Source organism: Cotesia glomerata, linkage group LG6 (genome assembly GCF_020080835.1).
Source record: "Cotesia glomerata isolate CgM1 linkage group LG6, MPM_Cglom_v2.3, whole genome shotgun sequence".
NCBI classification, from domain to species: domain Eukaryota; kingdom Metazoa; phylum Arthropoda; class Insecta; order Hymenoptera; family Braconidae; genus Cotesia; species Cotesia glomerata.
Window position 1 is genome coordinate 22,034,772 of NC_058163.1, and position 19,267 is coordinate 22,054,038.

General features: G+C 27.1%; 2 protein-coding genes across 3 annotated transcripts; one reads left to right on the forward strand and one right to left on the reverse strand.

Moving 5' to 3' along the window:
- Window positions 1-1,183: 1,183 nt before the first annotated feature.
- Window positions 1,184-10,092, forward strand: LOC123267706 (uncharacterized protein CG1161). The gene is made up of 6 exons (XM_044732504.1): window positions 1,184-1,635; window positions 5,616-5,841; window positions 5,927-6,057; window positions 8,165-8,279; window positions 9,373-9,513; window positions 9,597-10,092. Exons 2-6 carry the CDS (start codon window positions 5,779-5,781, stop codon window positions 9,750-9,752), a joined length of 606 nt encoding a protein of 201 aa, XP_044588439.1. The 5' UTR covers window positions 1,184-1,635; window positions 5,616-5,778; the 3' UTR covers window positions 9,753-10,092.
- On the reverse strand, window positions 9,909-18,613 carry LOC123267704 (flotillin-1). Of its 2 annotated transcripts, XM_044732501.1 has the most exons (8): window positions 18,315-18,613; window positions 18,095-18,170; window positions 17,914-18,004; window positions 15,583-15,846; window positions 15,271-15,279; window positions 12,062-12,277; window positions 11,426-11,989; window positions 9,909-10,149 (listed from the first exon to the last, which is right to left on the reverse strand). In XM_044732501.1, exons 1-8 carry the CDS (start codon window positions 18,364-18,366, stop codon window positions 10,135-10,137), a joined length of 1,287 nt encoding a protein of 428 aa, XP_044588436.1. In that variant the 5' UTR covers window positions 18,367-18,613; the 3' UTR covers window positions 9,909-10,134. The 2 variants fall into 2 exon arrangements, with proteins under 2 accessions (XP_044588436.1, XP_044588437.1); XM_044732502.1 differs by lacking the exon at window positions 15,271-15,279 and having other exon boundaries at window positions 18,315-18,608.
- Between the last annotated feature and the right edge of the window lie 654 nt (window positions 18,614-19,267).

Here is a 19,267-nt window from a genome sequence, read left to right on the forward strand (position 1 = left end):
CTCGCATTGGCTTTCAGAAAATTGTCGCTGTCAGTCATTTCTTCACTCCTCCATTAAAACCAGCCTTTAACAATCTCCAGTGTTATGATCTGATCCGATGTTTAGTAAGTTTTTACTGCTGTAGATGTCTCAATATTATAGTTAGATTCGGCTCAGATCGGCGGGCTCTTTAAAATTCGCTAAAGAATACGAAAGTATTCCTGTTACGGACTTTCGTGAATAATAATTAATATTATTATTAATTTATACTAGTTAGGATGAGGATTTGGCATTCGGTATTATGAAGTTATATGGGATATATTGTAAGATGTTTCATATACAGGAGTTACTTGCTTACTGCTATTCGCTGTGAGTGAAGCCATGGTAGGGGAAATGAAATCGACTGAAGCGTTCGCAGTGGTTACTTTCGGAGTTACGGGAGGCTATTATTCCTAAAATTATAAGCAAGTACACGTGGAAGTATTTATTTTGTTTTAATTTTAATAAATTAAAAAAAAATGAGACACCAGAGTTGTTGTGTCTTAAAAAATACCAGCAGAAATATTTACTGCATTCTTTTTTATTTTTTATCTATATACGTACTTGTTGTTTATTTGTTTAGCTAATAAACTAAACTGCAATTATTACACTGATAAAAGGATTTATTAACTATTAATAATTTAATTTATTTGAAGACAATTATTTAATTTATTAAACTTTAATAAATATTTTTTAACATTCAATAAATATTTATTTGGTAGGAAAGTACATTTATTAATAGTTAATAACTATTTATTAATAGTTAACGAATATTTATTAACAGTTAATAAATATTTTGTTGAGTGACTTTGTTTTGCTTGTAATATCATATGATATGAAAATTTCTTATAAACAAAAATCATTTTTATAAATTATTTGTATTAATTATATTACATTATAATAACGTTTATTGTAAAATACCGAATTCTATCATAGCTCATAATTATCTTTTGTATTTATAAATATTAAAAAGGTTAATTTATTTAGTGAATTGAATTATTATCATGTATTCCAGCTATAGGATTATAAAAAGTGTCAAAAGAAAATGCTATTTTTGCTTTTGATTTTAAATAAATATTTGCTAACAGTTAAAAAATATTCATTAACAAACAAATCCTTCTATCGGTGTATAAAATTGTCACATATTTTTTATAACTTTTTTTTTTACAATTATTTATAAAATTTATTTATTTTTATGTTTCTTGCTATTGACATACGTATAAAAACATACTCTGACAGCCTCCCGTAGTTCATATTTTGACTGGCGCTGCAGTCACACTCATAGCGAATATCTTAATTTTCCTAAGTTTTACATCGAGTTAATAACTTATTTTAGAGAGGAGATTTTAGCTTTAGGGTTGGATTTATTATAAGAATGATTTCTAATTGGTCGATTTCTTCAAGAGTGGGACTCAAAAGTAAAAGTGACGCCTTCGCTTAATTTTCTCTCGGAAAAGTGAAACTAACCATGTGTTTAACACATGGCGTCGTAGTCGTTGCCTGGTTAGAAGAAAAGCCATAAAAAAGGGAATATTTAGTTTAGCCTAGGATAATAAAGTTTAGTTTAGTTTAGTTTATTAACAAAATTATGTCAAGGCAGTTGCCGAATGACAAAGAGTAAGTATACATATAATTTTACATTATTGTGCAGTTTAACTTATAAATATTTAGAGTGTTTTACACAATAATATTTTTAGATAGGTGATAATATTATATACTACATTAAAAATTAATATAAAAATTTAATTTATAAAGAATTAACTAATAATTTTAAGAATCTTTGATGTTACTAAAGAGACAGGTAGGAAACTTTAAATTAAAAAGAAGCTATATAAAGAAGGTTAACGAAGTTTGAAGATTAATAAAATAATGATAGAAGCATTTACAACAGTTTATGATCAAACATCTAAATTAAATAAATAATCAAAAATTTTATTTTTGAAAACCTCCAAGCTTGATGAATTTATAATGTCCTCTGGTAGTTCTTCCCATAATCGTATAACTGTAATTACGAAAGAAGACTCATAATGAGTGGTACTGAAATTTGGGAATTTAAAGAGAATATTATTTTTCTTGGCTGCTAGTCTCTCAGAGCATCTTACAGTAAGGTCTTCTTGAAATAATTCGCGCAAATAGCTAGGTTTATCAATTTCTAATAATTTATAAAAGTAACAACAAGTAAAATAAATTCGACGACTCTTTATCGAGAGCCATCCCAGTTCACGTCTATAAGGCGAGACATGTTCATCTCGCTTTAAATTGAAGATGAAGCGAATTGCTGAATTTAAAGAACGCTGGAGTTTACAATCATTTTCATCAGTTGCATTTAATAATACTATAGAGCAATAATCAATTAACGGTAAAATAGTTGCCGATACAAGTAATTTTTTAATTGATGAAGTGTAAATATTTCTACGTAATTTCAGGCTACATAATGCCGAATTGATTTTACTTATAGTTTTTGATGTGTGTAAGTTCCACGATAAATTACACGTAAAATGAACTCCAAGGCACTTGATTGATTCAATATAAGGTAGAGGTACACCATCAATTTCTAGCTTTGGAATACCTTCTCGCATAAGAGCTTTTACTTTGTTATTTGATCCCATTACCATTGCTTTAGTTTTAAGTAGATTTACTTCTAACCCATTATCTCTGGCCCAATCAACTACTGCTTGAGCATCTACCCTCGCGGTTTTGAGAATGCCGTAAAAATACCGTAATTTTTCGGCATTTATGCTCATGCCGTATATTTACCGTTATAATTCGGTAATAATGCGGTTAAACTATAGTTGTTTTGGCCAGTTTTTATACTGTAGTTATCCAGTATATATACTGCACTTATGCTGTACAGTTACCAAAAATATACTATACAATTACCGCATTAATGCCCAAATTTTACCCAAAAAATTCCAAATAATTACCGTAATAATACAGTAATTTTGCCGAATATTTTCTGACATAATGGACAATTGTTAAAGATTTAGTTTTATTTTTAGTTCATTTCTATGTTAGAAATGAATAAAATGAAAAATTTTAAATTTTGCTTTTTATTCTCCATCGCTACTTTGCAAAAATAAATACTGTTTTTGAATAAAAAATATGTAGAATATTATTTTTTAATTAGGTATTTAGCAGTAATTAATATAAAATAATACATATGTTAAGTAAATATATTCTAATTTTAATTCCAATTTTAATTTCTCACTTAGAAAATTGCAAAATTTTCTAAAATCGAAAAGTTATATTATTTCACATATATAATTATATTATTTAATTTTAAATATGCTTATCGTAAGATGGACGGTGTGGCTTAATGTTTATAGAATAAGCAAAAAAACAATATGGTATAGACTGGGTAGCTCAAATGGTAGAGTAGCCGACATGTCCTCAGGAGGTTCTGGGTTCGAATCCCAGTCCGAGCGTTATTTAATTTTACACAATTTTTTAAATATGGTTTTAATACAATCATTTTACCGCCTTATTACCGTAAATATGCCGCATTTTCAGCGTAAATATTCTAAATTTTTAGCGTAAATGTATGGCATTTTTTATTAAATGTTCCGTAATTTTTCGATAAAAAAACTGACCAAAACAACCGAAAAAATGCTGAAAAAATACCGCATTAATACTATATAATTGCGACATTTTTTCAGCATTTACAAAACCGCTAGGGTAGGTTCAACTGTCTAGTAGCTTCATGGATTTAAAGTCCTTTATTCAAAGTCGTAAATTGTAGTATTTTGCTAGAGTCTCTAAGAAACAAAGATGTATTTTTTATTTAAAATTTTAGTTTCTCCTTTTTATAGCTTTTCTCGAGATATTATATTTTATTTTCCTCTCGAGTGACCATTCTATATTTAAGTATTGATGCTGATGCGGCTATATATCTCCATCGTAGGCATCCGTCGACCTTGTACAAGCTTCGGCAATAGATTCGTTTAAAATATCCAAAAATTCACCCAAAAAATATTTGGATTGCTCACGCTTTTGTGTTTGTCAGATATGCAGACGATAAGCCGCCTATTAAACTGAGACCTTCAGTGCGGGAATAGGTCCGCTGCAGGACTTAGTGCAATAACAATTAATTGCTCCCTCACCACCAACGTCGCCTAATGTTTTGCCAACATCTACCACAGTTTCTAAGGAATTACATCTCTGCCACCTTAATGCGCAATCACTACATAGCCACTTTGCCGAATTTAAAGAATTTTTTAGAACGCATTCCTTTGATGTTATTGCAATTTCGGAAACTTGGCTTACTGATATTCCGTAATGAATTAATTTTTCTGCAACCGATGTTGCGCAGAGGAGATGTACGACAAGATTATTTAAGGCTTCCAGCTAGCCATCTTGCTTTTTATGAGCAAATCTTACAAATCTTGATTAGCAAATCAAAAATTAGCTTCTTATTAGCAAATCTTACAAATCTTGATACTTTTAATGAATTTCGTAGCGCTGCATTCAACTATTTTCATATTTTCATAGTCTAGAATCGATTAATTAAGATACTATGTAGTTGTTTCTCATCTGAACGGATTAAAATTAATTTAATTTAATGTAACTTAAATTTATATTCTATATTTGTACTAAAATTAATACTATGTATTAAACCATTGTAAATAAATAATAGTTTAAAAAAACTAAAAACACGCTTTTTATAGAAAACCAAACTAAAAAATAGAAAATAAATTTAAATTAAGAATAGTGTTAAAAATTTCAATAAATATAAATTAATAATAGTGTAAATAAAAAAAATGTATTTTATTTTAAAAAAAGCGTGAGGTGCATGGTGTCAATAGTTATAAATATTTTATTGACAGATATGAGTAGAGTGATTATCATTTTGATAATATCTTAAAAGCACCCACGCTTTTTTAAAATAAAATACATTTTTTCATTTACACTATTATTAATTTATATTTATTGAAATTTTTAACACTATTCTTAATTTAAATTTATTTTCTATTTTTAGTTTGGTTTTCTATAAAATGCGTGTTTTAGTTTTAAACTATTATTTATTTTTACTTTTTAGTTTGGTTTATTTATAAAAGCGTGATTTTTTAGTTTTTTTAAACTATTATTTGTTGATTATCAAAAATATTCAGGCGCGCAAATTACCCACGGAGAGTTACATACTGACATACTGACATACAAGTGAAGCTAATAAAAAAATAATTATTTATAAATATTATAAATATGGGGAATCAGAGTTCGATTTCGGAGAGCGAGCCTGAGAAACGGCTACCAGAACCAAGGAAGGCCGCAGGCGCGCAGATTACCCACGGAGAGTTACTGATATACTGACAAACTGACATACAAACTGACAAACAAACTGACATACAAGTGAAGCTAATATAAAGCGTGTAAAAATGTAATTTTCTCTTATGTATGGCCACAAGGGATTACGATCTCATGGTCAAATAAATAATATATCTATCTATCTATCTATTCCATATGTTTTATTTTCTTTGTTACGATGTTCTTAATATTATTCTTATTATTTTTCTACAAATAATTATTCTTATAATTATATTATTAATCAATTATTTGTCTGATTTGAATTTAAATAAACCGCTAATTTATATCCTATGTAGATGGCGGCATGTGCTGCTACATCACACCAGTTTTTAAGCCAGCTGTTTATTGGAAATATATCTCCTGTCAATATCAATGACAAAAATTACACCCATCGACAATTGAAAAATTTCTTCTAATGTCAAAAATAATAATCAAATCTATCAGTTAATTAATTTTGAAATGATGAAGTATAAATTAATATTCATAATTTCACTGACTTACATTTCAGTGGTAGTGTGTCAGGTTAGTTATTTTACCTTTTTTGTTTAATTATTAATTGTTACAATTTTCAAGACATTTACATTTAATTTCTTGTTAATAAATTCAGGCGAAATCTTACGATGACAAAAGATGCAAGTGTATATGCCCAAGTATTTCTTCTGTGATCAACACGACAACGCCATCGAATCCAACAAACAAACGTATGAATTTCATAGGAAATGTTTCTCCATCTGATTGGTAATTGTTGTCAATTTTCAATTACTTTTTAGAACGCTTAATAATAATGACATTAAAGTTAGCAGTCACTTAAAAATTTTTTAATTTTATTTAACAAAAAAATTTGTCCTAAAAATCATTTTTAAAAAATTACATTTTTTATTTTTTTAAATTTCTACATGTCAATTTTTTTTGCCATAATATATTTGTTATAGAATTTTTAAAATTATTAAATATATGCTAAATTAATTTTCATTTAATAATATTGTAAGCTATTTTAGGTAGATTTCATAGAAATCAATCTTTTGCATTGGTCCTCATGTTGGAATTTACTCGGAATTTTGTCGTAATATCTCTTAACTAGTCGAGTAAAGCTCAAAAATAACGTTAGTTAAAAAATTTATATATGTATGTATATATATGTAATATAACGCAGGATGTTGCCGTGATTGTGTCTACAGTTCTTGACGGATCTAGATGAAATTTGTTACACATATTCTATAGATAATAACCTTGGATGAGTTCGAAGATGAGTGAAATCCATCAATAAGTTTAGAAATGGCAGCTCTTTAAAATTATCAAAATAGTGAAAATCACGTTTTCGGTGACTTCATTGATGTATAACTTTTGATTGAAAAGAGATACCTAATTTGTGACAAATTCATGTGAAAGCTCATGAAATTACCTTTAATTTGACGTATATAACATTGACATTTTGACCATTTTTAGTTATTTTATCAAAGTTAAGAGTTCTATTGAACCATTTTCAGGCAATGTGTAGTGCAACCGACTTATGAATGTTATTCTGTTGAGAATTCTCAACAGATCCTAATGAAATTTAGTATGCAAATTCTTTACACAATTAGCTTGCATGAGCATTAAAATGAGTGAAATCCTTCGTTTAGTTTAGAAATAGTAGCTCTTCAAAGTGATCAAAATAGTAAAAATTACGTTTCCGGTGACTTTATTTATGTATAACTTTTAATAGCAAAAAGATAGCTGATTTTTGATAAATTCATGTAAAAGCTTACAAAATTACTTCTAATTTGACGTATACAACGTTAACTTTTTGACAATTATTAGTTATTTTATCGAAGTTACAAAAAATTGAAATCTACCTTCCATCTCGGGCGGAGCCGAATGGCTTACTTTTTCAGTAGATTTTATAAAAATCTAACTATTGCAGCCGTCCTCATGGCGCAACTTTTAAAAAATTTAGCCATTTTCTGACTTAGTTTGTCGAGCTGAGTCAGAAAATATATATAGTTCAAAAGTTTATATATGTATGTATTTATATATATATTTATACGATATAACGCGGCTTGTCAGCACGATAGCGTTTTCAATTTATGACCGATTCTTCTCAAACTCAGAATGCTTTATCTATCGATCAAGACCAAGGTTAAGTTCGAAGATGAGCTTAATCGGGCGAGTAATTTGGAAATGACAGGATTTTGAAATTTTGAAAATCGTAAAAATTGATGTTTTTACTACTTCAACTTGGTATAATTACTGAACTAGACAAGATATTGAAATTCGGTAAAATGCATCGTAAAGCTCTTCTAATAAGCTTCAATTTTCACTACTTAGAAGTAGTACTAGCCTCAATATTACTTCTTTTAGAGTTCGTTTAATGAAACAGTTTTACTGTTGCAGCCGTTTTAGAATTATTGTCTACATCATAGCTTAATCATGATGTAAATTCAATAATTACGATATTGATCAGTCTTTCGTGTAATGTTTCCGGGTAGGTTGTCAGTAAATATATCACAAATTAGTTCTAACCATTGTTTTCTTCAACTAAAATTTTATCCGGTTGCAAAATTCTGATTAACTTGAAAACTGTTGTTTCTAAGCAGTTACTTAAAATTTGGACTTTTATAATTCAAATCTTATAATCTGTGCAATTCTTTGGTAAATATTTGAGAAACTTTTTCTTCACAAGATAATTTTTTTTCCAAAATTTGTTGTAAATAGTTTTAAATTTATTATTGAATTTTGTTTTTAATTCATGAATTAAGTTATACATTATCAGTGTTATTATATTATTTTATTAAAAATCAATTTTTCTTATTTAAAAAATCTACTTCCATTTCGGCTGCCGAATGGCCTTTTTTTTTTCTTACAGCAATTGCGACGGAGTTGTACTGCCAAAAATTAAAGATCAGCTGAATGGACAAGAACTTATTTTTTGCCCACGATGTGAATGTAAATATGAAAATCGTAATACAACAATCATTAAGGTATTTATTCTAAGTTTATTTTTTTATGGTATTGAACAATTTTTTTTAATTAATTAAATTAGAACAAAGCAAAAATATTTATAAAAAATTACACTTTTAATTTTTAAAATCACGACGTTTCGTCGGTTTCCCGATTTCCTCAGGCGCTAAAACAATTAAATACAAAAATACTTTACAATAATACTCATATAATTATATTAATAACAAATAATATTATTATAACTGTGTATGACCTAGACAGTACAAACTTAACTCAAAAATTAAATTTATAACTAAGTCTAAGAATACAGCAAACACATGCCTTAATTACAAAACATCAATTGTTAAAATCATGTTAAACAAATCGAGGCAGGCTAGCACAGCCTGAACTTATTTCCCATAAATATTCAAATTAATTAATTCATATTTGTGTTAGCCTGCCTCGATTTGTTTAACATGATTTTAACAATTGATGTTTTGTAATTAAGGTATGTGTTTGCTGTATTCTTAGACTTAATTATAAATTTAATTTTTGAGTTAAGTTTGTACTGTTTAGATCATACAAAGTTATGATAATATTATTTAATATAATTATATGAATATTATTGTAAAGTATTTTCGTATTTAATTGTTTTAGCGCCTGAGGAAATCGGGAAACCAACGAAACGTTGTGATAATTTAAATAAACATTTTATTTTGTCCTGAATTCCTGTGAACATAGTTATTATTTTATAAATATTTCCATCAAACTGTGAACTATTATTTTATTTATTAATTATGGATATGAACAACAATGCAATGAATTTTTCAGTCAAAGTTTTTTCAATAAAAAAAATGATAAAAAATTCTTTAATATTTTCTAAATTTATTTTGATTATTATTCATGAATTTTTTTTAAATTTTTCTTGAAAAATAAGATCTAAAAAATTATTTTAACATAAATTAGTAATTTTTTAGTTTTTAAAAATAAATTTTTTTTAAATAAATTTTTCTAGCAATAATTTGTAAAGATAATTTTAAAAATAATTGGGTATCTCTAAATTTCAGTATAATTATTTTTAAAAATTAATTTATAATTATTTATATAACAGCAATATTAAATATTATTTTTCAGATAGTTGTTATTATAGTAATATGGGTAATATCATTACTTGTAATCTACATGTTGTTTTTAATCTGCCTTGAGCCGTTATTAAACAAACGTCTGCGTAAAAGTAACAGTGGTGGTGGTTATGAAGAGCATACAAATGAAGATGTAAGAAATCCTCTTATATTATATTAAATTAAATAAATTTTGATGGCTAAAAAAAAAAATTATAACTTTAAAATGATTGACAGGACGAAACAATAGCGTCAAACGCTGCGGGTACTTCTCACGCAATGGGAGTTCGAGGGAACGTGTTGAACCGCGTAGGTCACCAACAGGACAAATGGAAGCGGCAAGTTCGCGAGCAGCGTCGTAATATTTACGACAGACACACTATGCTAAATTAAGCTAAAGAGTTAAAATTATTAATATTTAATTGTATAAAAAAATTACCTTAAGTTGTTATTATGAATTAATTATAATTATAATAAGTGATAAAATTTTATAATTAGATCAGACATATTTTTTAATGATTAAATATTTGATTTACATAAAAGAGATAGACACACTTAAATTTTTATTCAATAGAAATCTAGTCGTGACAAATATTTGGTGCATGGTCAGATCTGTCAACGAGTACACAAGCACACAATTTAAATATGCTTTTATTATTGCAAATAAACTGTAAAGTCACATTAATTATTCATTTAAATAAATAAAATTAATGTTTAATTAATTATTAAATAATTAATGAATTATTGAATTTTGTTCTTTGGAAGAAATTTTAGTTTATGCAGCGACCGACTGAAAAATAAAAAAACATTTTTTATTAGTTTAAAATTAAAAAAAAATTTTTTTCATTTTAGTAATTAATTTAACAGACATCTGACAATTTTTAGATATTTATGATACTTAAATAATGAAAAAAAATCCTACATGTAAAAATTTTAAGTGCAGCTTTTTTAAAATATTTTTTTTAATAATTGAATTATTAGCAACCTTGCAGCCACTAAGTGACTGCCGTAACTTGTAAACTATATATATATAAAAAATTTTGCTTTATTAAATAATAACTTTTGTTAAATTGCATTTTACTTTCTTGAATATTGACATTTCCAAAGATATAAGCTCATTCCGATGTTACACTCATCGAGAGCTTTCATTTGAGTACTCACAAGCATTTTGATATATTTTTCATACATACATATATATAAAGTATATGAAAAATTGATGTGGGTCCTCAAAAGAAAGGTCTCGATGAGTATAATGTCAAGGTGAGCTTATATCTTTAAAAATGTCAACAGTCCACAAGATACAAGGTCATTTCTTAATTGTTGCTATTTTTAAAGATATAAGCTCATCCCGATGTTACATTTATCAAGAGCTTTCATTTGAGTACCCACATAGCATTTTTATATATTTTATATATCGACGGTACTTTGGTAAAACCTCGTATCTTTTTTTTAAAATACATAGAAGATACGAGGTTTTACCAAAGTACCGTCGATATGTGGTATTTGTGAAATATATAAATATATAAAATATATGAAAAATTGATGTGGGTACTCAAATGAAAGGTCTCGATGCGTGTAGTGTCAGGATGAGCGTATATTTTTAAAAATGTCAATATGACATTTGGAGATAAAGGATTTTCGAATGCAGCTTGAATCCTTATCATAATAAATTGATTATCAGTGAGAATGATATGAAACCTTGAAAAGACACATATTCAAGTCGAGACCTTTGCAATAACACTAAATTTCACTAACAAAACCGATTTTATCATATAAATATCCTGGAGACAACATTTTTTTTATTCATTTATTAACATAAATTATTATAATTCAAAAAGTTATCAAATGTCTGCTAATTTCAGTATAATTTAAAATTATGATACTGAAATTTAGAAACATTTGATAATTTTTTTAATAAATAAATTACAGCGAAAAATTTATTAAAAAAATTCCACCTTTAGAACCTTAAAAAAATAATAAAAATAATTTTCTAGATCTAGTTTATCATGAAAAAGAAATTAAAAAATTGTCTAATGTCTGTTAATTTAATTGTAATTAAAAATTACCTTAGCAATGTCGACTCCAGCTAGAGTTTTAACTAATTCAGGAACACGCGTAACAATATTAAGAACTTCTTCAGTAAGCTTTTCAGCTCCGACACTTCCAGAGCCATTAGAAACCATGGTGATCTTTTTCGCTTGAGATAAAGGGGCAGCTACTTCAGCGGCGACCTTCGGTAGAGTTTCAAGCATCATGTCGACCATAGCGGCATGCCCGTATTCATTCCAAGCAGCGGCTTTTTTGGCCATCTGACTAGCTTCGGCCTTGGCCTTAGCTTCAATAGCAAAAGCTTCAGCTTCTCCGCGAATCCTGATCGCTTCAGACTCAGCTTCAGCCTCCATTACAAGTCTCAGTTTATTGGCCTCGGCCATTTTCTCGAGGCGGTACTTCTCCGCGTCAGCTGGACGTTTTACTGTCGCGTCTAATTCGCGCTCGCGACGCACCATTTCTTGAGCTTGCACAGCAATCTCTTGACCACGCTCGATAACTTTAACCTGCATCTGTTCTTCCATGATCCGCTGCTTTGTCTTGGCTGCTTGCAGCTCAAACGCCATTTCTGCCTCTGCTTTCTGAAGAATATAAAAGTTTTTAATTTTTTTGTTATTTCTTCGTTAAATTTAATGAAGAAATATTTTTTTTACCTTTGTTTGAACCTCGACATCATAAGCAGCTTTTTTCAATTCAAAGTCTCGTTGTGCTTTAGCAATTTCAGTGTCGTTGAGAAAACGTGAGGCCATGCGTTGTTCTTCAGCAATAGCTTCACGCATTTGCGCATCTCTTCGCGCTTCAGCTTCTCCAATTCGCGCATCTCGCTTTACTTCTGCTGTTCTTGCCATACCGAGGGCTTTTAAATAACCCTAAAAACATAAAATTATAAATAAATAAAATATATAAATATATATATATATATATATTTATATTAAGGCCATTCTTAGACTGTATATTCTTCTTTAATAATTTTTATGACTTTTAAAAATATGAACAATATGATCAGGATCACGGGTAATTGGAAAAATATGGTTAAATCAATTTAAACAATCATTGATTTGCAACGTTTCGTCTTTATTCTTAAGACTTTATCAAGCTCTGGAAAATAATATAACAACATAAAATTGTGAATTTAATAAACATGACAAATATACAATAGTATTATTCTAATGACTATCCTCAACAATGTCTAAATAATCGTCAAATTGAAATAAGTACATACGCGATCTTTTTTTAGTGTAGTAACCATTGCGATTACCAATAGATAATTTGATAAACACACACGGAAAAAAGTAAACTGTAATAAATAACAGTCGATTTATAATAAGTAATGATCAACTGCTAAAAATTACCATTTCAAACAGTAAAATCGTAATTTTACTATTCACATTGTAATATTTACAATTTAAACGTTACAATTTACTCTTTACATGGAAAAAAATACTATTTCAAACAGTAATATTCGCTAGGTAAATGTCTAAAATGTTAAAGTATAATAATTAAGAATTCAGACTTTAATATTTATCATTTCGTACCTAAAAAATGATGTTATGATATGTAAAAAGTATAAAATAAAGTTAGTAAATTTTTAATACAAGCAACGTCAATATTTACAAAGTAAAATGGTAAATTTTAAACGCAACGCTAAAAGTCAAACTGTAATTATTGACTTGCTTAGACTGGTAAAATGTATATTTTGAAAGTATAATTTTTACTGTTTGAAATGTTAAATTCTCCCAGAGTGAGACCCCTTTCTCTTTCATCTAAGTTCCCCTTCTCTTCATAATATGGACTATTTATTGAAATGACATTTTTTACTGTTTGAAACTGTAATTTTTAAAGATGAAAGAGTCGTTATTTACTATAGTGAAAACTACTAATCACTTATTTTGGATATTAAATTATAAACTGTGGCTTTTATACTTTCTACATTAAGTTCTGTAATATTTACATTTTTGCCACCCCGATGTCCGCTTTACTGTTTGAAATTATAAAAACTAACCGGAATCCGAGTGAATATTACAGTTTACTTTTTTCCGTGCAACTATATTTATAAAAAATACAAACTATTGATAAAATAAATAAAATAAAAAAAAATTAAATAAGCTTTTATTTAGAAATTGTTGAAGTAAGTCATTAGAATAATACTATTGTATATTTGTCATATTCATTAAATTCACAGTTTTTTGGTAATTGTTATATTATTTTCCAGAGCTTGATAGTTTTAAGAATAAAGACGAAACGTTGAAAATTAATGATTGTTTAAATTGATTTAACCATATTTTTTCAATTACCCGTAATCCTGATCATATTGTTGTTTCTTAAACTGGAAGTGAATCGTATAAAAAATGAATTTAAAAATATGTTTTTTTTTTTAATTTTAAAAATATATCTTTTTTAATTTTAGGTTAAAATTATGAAAATTTTTGATATAATAATTGAAAAAATAATTTTTTCAATTAATTACAAGTAGATTTTATTGAAAATAATTGAAATTTAGTTAAGAAGTTTCATTAGACATCAAAATGGCAGTATGACTCAAAATGGCGCATCTTTAGGTTAGAAGACTAACTTCAGCACGTTTGACTGATTGTTGGTAAAAATGATGTTTTTTAAGGGGTTACATGAGTTTCACGGTTCCAAAAAATCAATTTTTTTTTTAATGTTTTATTAAATTCTATAACATCTGTAGAATATTGTCCTAAAGTTTAAAATCGATCCCAATACTAGTTTCGGAGATACAGTTTTAAAATTTCCGCGCTCAAGGCGCTGTTGTATCGTCACTCAAAACTTTAAATAATAATTAAGTTAGCCGATATTTTTGATTTTTTTAATTTTGCTTAATTAATTAATTTAGAACAAAAAAATATTTTTTTAAAATTGCACTTACAGTTTTTCAAATTTATTACAAATGAAATTGTTTTTTAATTTTTTTTGTAATAATTTTTTCAATAAAAAATTTTTTTTAATTTTTAGATGTCAGCTAACTTTATTCTATGTTTTCAAAGACGGTGGCCAAGATTTCTCAAGAACTACTCAACCGATCTTTATGAAATTTTAAACAGGTCTTCGAGATATAATTTACAAGGTCTTGAACGAAGGATTTTTTTTTTCAATAACAATTAATTAAAAAAAAAAATGCCGCGAAATTTGAGTCAAATATTCAATTTTTTTGTAAAAATCTCTGCCAAAAATCCAATTTTCATTTTTTTTTTTCCTTCGTTCAAGACCTAGTTTGAAGTCTTAAATAAAGCACATATTTTTTTTTTCATTTCAAATAATCCTATTAAATATGTATCTTTAAGGGAGTAAAAAGTTTTAATAAAATATTTCATTTTTTATATTAAAAAAAAATTGTTGAAAATAGGTCATTTTTTCCCGGAGGAAACCCATGCAACCCCTTAAATAATTTTTTGTGTGTAAAAAATTTATTGATAGTGAAAAATAATGAAAATAAATGTAGCAGATATTTAATAATTTTTTTAAGAAATAAATTAGTGCAAAAAAAATTGGCGAAGAAATTAAAAAAAAATAAAAAATGCAATTTTTTTTTAATAATTTTTTAGAGCAAATTTGTTTGTTAAATAAAATTAAAAAATGTCCAAGTGACTGCTAGCTTTAATGTCATTGAAAAATATTAAAAAAAATAAAAATTACTGTCTAAGAACGCTCTTATATTAATACACACGGTGAAAAAAATAAATTGTTAGAAAACAGCATTATACTAGTAAAAATTCTAAACTAAAAAAGATTTTATTAATTGCTAAATAATTCTAATTGCAAAGTAACGCATAAAAATGGTTAAATTTGATGATGATAATAAAAACAATAAAAATAAGAGAGAAGTCATGCATTAACATACCTTAGCCCCCTGTAAGTAAAGAAAACAAATAAAAATCAATTCAATATCATAATTATCTATATTAAAATATTAATCAATAGTTAATTAATAATAGTAATAATAATGATAATAATAAAAGCATCAACTAATGAGCTCATAACAATCTAAGGGTAATGACTTTAAAACTATGGGTTGGTATGTTAAAAAAATCAATACTCATGCCTCTCTCAATTAATGAAAATTATGTCTAATCATTTACTAAATAAGATAATTGGTAAATAAATAAAAATATGAGAGAAAATATAGTAGTTTTATTATTTTAGAAGTAATCACCTCTTCGTCGCGAATATCTTTCAGAGTGTATGACACTACTGTGATTCCCATGTTGACGAGGTCGCTACTCGCAACTTCGAATACTTCTTTACTGAATTTCTTACGGTCTTTATAAATTTCTTCCACCGTCATGCTGCCCATTATTGCACGCTGATGGCCCTCAAGTGTTACCAGGGCGATGTTGTGAATTTCATCTTCATTTTTTCCGAGAAATTGTTCGCAAGCTGTTGATAACATTTCTTCATTTTGTCCTTGAATTTTCACCTAAAAAAATTTTTTAATTATTGGATAAATATTTATTAGTACTACTAACAATAATTATTAAAAAAAAAAAAATAATAATAATAATAACTAGTAACCTTGCAGTGACTATGTGACTGCCGTGAATTGTAAATTATAAATAAATAAAATTTTGCTCTATTAAATAATGACTTTTGTTAAATTGCATTCTACTTTCTTAAATACTGACGTTTTTTAAGATATAAGCTCATCCCGATATTACACTCATCAAGACTTTTCATTTAAGTACCCACATGACATTTTTTATATACTTTATATATATGGTATTTGTGAAATATAGAAATATATAAAATATATGAAAAATTGATGTGAATACTCAAATGAAAGGTCTCGATGAGTGTAATGTCGAGGTGAACTTATATCTTTAAAAATGTCAATAGTTCTCAAGATACAAGGTCATTTCTTAATTATTGACATTTTTAACGATACAAGCTCATCCCGATATTACACTCATCAAGAGCTTTCATTTAAGTACCCACATGCATTTTGACATATTTTTCATATATACATATATATAAATATAAAAAATATATGAAAAATAGATGTGGGTACTCCAATGAAAGTTTTCGATGAGTGTAATATCAGAATGAGCTTATATCTTTAAAAATGTCAATAGTTCTCAAGATACAAGGTAATTTCTTAATTATTGACATTTTTAACGATATAAGCTCATCCCGATGTTACACTCATCAAGAGCTTTCATTTGAGCACCCACATGCATTTTGATATATTTTTCATATATACATATACATAAATATATAAAAAATATGAAAAATTGATGTGGGTACTCAAATGAAAGGTCTCGATGAGTGCAATGTCAAGGTGAGCTTATATCTTTAAAAATGTCAATAGTTCTCAAGATACAAGGCAATTCTTAATTATTGACATTTTTAACGATACAAGCTCATCCCGATATTACACTCATCAAGAGCTTTCATTTGAGTACCCACATGCATTTTGATATATTTTTCATATATACATATACATAAATATATAAAATATATGAAAAATTGATGTGGGTACTCAAATGAAAGGTCTCGATGAGTGTAACATTGGGATGAGCTTATATCTTTAAAAATGTCAATAGTTCACAAGATACAATGTCATTTATTAATTATCGATATTTTTAAAGATATAAGCTCATTTCGATGTTACACTCATCAAGAGCTTTCATTTAAGGACCCACATGCATTTTGATATATTTTTCATATATACATATATATAAATATATGAAAAATTGATGTGGGTACTCAAATGAACGGCCTCGATGAGTGTAACATTGGGATGAGCTTATATCTTTAAAAATGTCAATAGTTCTCAAGATACAAGGTAATTTCTTAATTATGTATCTAGAGATAAAGCATTTTTGAATGCAGCCTAAGAACTTATCATAATAAATTAATTTATCGGTGAAAACGATTTGAAATCTTGAAAAGGCACAAATTTAAGTCAAGACCTTTGCAATGACACTAAATTTCACTAAAAAAAAAACCGATTTTATCATATGACTATCCTGGAAACAAAATTTTTCTTATTCTCTTAACAATGTAGATAACAATAATCTCTTGACCTAAAAATTTATTATTATTATTTTGAATAGTAACTCTTTACTTATATTATTATTTACAAAATTTTTTTATGAAAATAATCTAAAAAAAATTTTTAAAAATTTGACATGTAGAAAATTTGAAAAATTCTAAATGCAATTTTTTAACAACATTTTTTGAATTATAATTTTTATTGATTTTAATATCATAATTATTTTTTTCATCTAGATTGTACTTCTCATCGATTTTTCGCTAATTAACCCCTTGGGCATAATTATTATTGTCATTATTATTATTCTTAATTAATTTGATGATACTAAAATAAAAATATAAATAAAATATGCACAAAGTTGCAATGAATAAATCTGTAAACTCAGTATCAAGATAAAATAAAATTACATTAAATCTCTAGGAATTAAATAACAAAAAAACGTACTAAAAATATCCTGATACGTTAATAACAAATAAAAATAAAATAAATTACCTGTGCAATTCCAGTAACTGAAATAGGTACACCTTGACAAGTGTAAACAGTGGGACTCTCAACTTGTAATGTCATAGTATTTAATGAAATTCTAAAAAATAAACAAACAAAATTACATAACTCGGAAGCCTGACAGTATCTATAATAACAATAATAATAATAATAATAATTGAATAATTACTTTTGTACTTGTTGAACAACCGGCCATACGAATACTCTCCCTCCAGGTACAAGGAGCGGTTTGCCATAACAGCATCCTGAAAAGAAGAACAAAAGTAAATAAACAAACCCAAGGTCACAAAAATAAATACCCAGTTTAGCTTTCAGGTTATAAAAGCATTAAATGACAGGTCAATTAATTTAAATGAATGAAATGGAGGCTTAAGTGGGTGAATAATTACCTGAAACAACAAGAGCTTCGTTGGGACCACAAGTAACAAACCCGCAACTCATATTTATTTTGGTCGGCTTACCACGCCCGTAATTATGCTCGCGAATTGTGAATGGTATTTATATTTAAATTTAATCAAAATATATTTATTTTTTATTTAGTAGCAAATATATATTTATTTATTATATTACTGATAGATTTCAGACAGTGGAAAAATATAATTCGAGAGTCTAGACGCTGTATTGCGCTGTTCTACTGACGCACTAACACCAACAACCTGAATGCCGACACTCTACATCTACGTGGCTGTGTAAGTACATATTTACGTGACGTACTAGCTAGTTATCATCTTCATGTGTGTACATAAGCTTTTGTCACAGTGTGAGTAGATTGTCATGGTGGTGACGTCAGTGAGCTATAGGCTATAGCGCCGGCGTAGTTTAAATTCCTAGCTACTATACAAGGCTCTGACTGTACTGCTATGCCGTGACAATGATTATTGGTTCTCCCTTGGACATAAAAAAATTATTGCCTCCAGCTTTCACCACTTATTGTCAATGTTGATATTTGATGGGACAATTGATAATCTATTATTCATTTTTAAGGAGAAAAATTAATAACGCAATAGGCGTTGAATTTTTTTTTCTTCTTAAAAAATATTGATTGATTTTATTCATTACTCCAAATGATGAAATTTTTACTATCATTATTATTTTATTACCATTCAAATATTTTTTTTTAAGTATTAATTATCATGCTTAATCTTTGAACTTTAATTTTTTTTTAAAATAAATTTTAGTTAGCTGTCACTTGAACAACTTGAACATTTTTTAATTTTATTTAACAAAAAAATTTGATGAAAATTAATTTAGCAGATATTTAAGAATTTTTCTAATAAATAAATTACTGCATAAAAAAAAATTGACATTTAGAAAATTTAATAAATTAAAAATGCAATTTTTT

Excerpts from the sequence above, each read along its gene's own strand:
- LOC123267706 (XM_044732504.1), top strand. The coding sequence starts at position 5,779 with ATGATGAAGTATAAATTAATATTCATAATTTCACTGACTTACATTTCA. Across the intron at positions 8,280-9,372 it reads GTAATACAACAATCATTAAG|ATAGTTGTTATTATAGTAAT; the intron begins GTATTTATTCTA and ends ATTATTTTTCAG. Across the intron at positions 9,514-9,596 it reads AAGAGCATACAAATGAAGAT|GACGAAACAATAGCGTCAAA; the intron begins GTAAGAAATCCT and ends AATGATTGACAG.
- LOC123267704 (XM_044732501.1), bottom strand. The coding sequence starts at position 18,366 with ATGAGTTGCGGGTTTGTTACTTGTGGTCCCAACGAAGCTCTTGTTGTT. Across the intron at positions 18,171-18,314 it reads CGAAGCTCTTGTTGTTTCAG|GATGCTGTTATGGCAAACCG; the intron begins GTAATTATTCAC and ends TCTTCTTTTCAG. Across the intron at positions 18,005-18,094 it reads GTTGTTCAACAAGTACAAAA|AATTTCATTAAATACTATGA; the intron begins GTAATTATTCAA and ends TTTATTTTTTAG.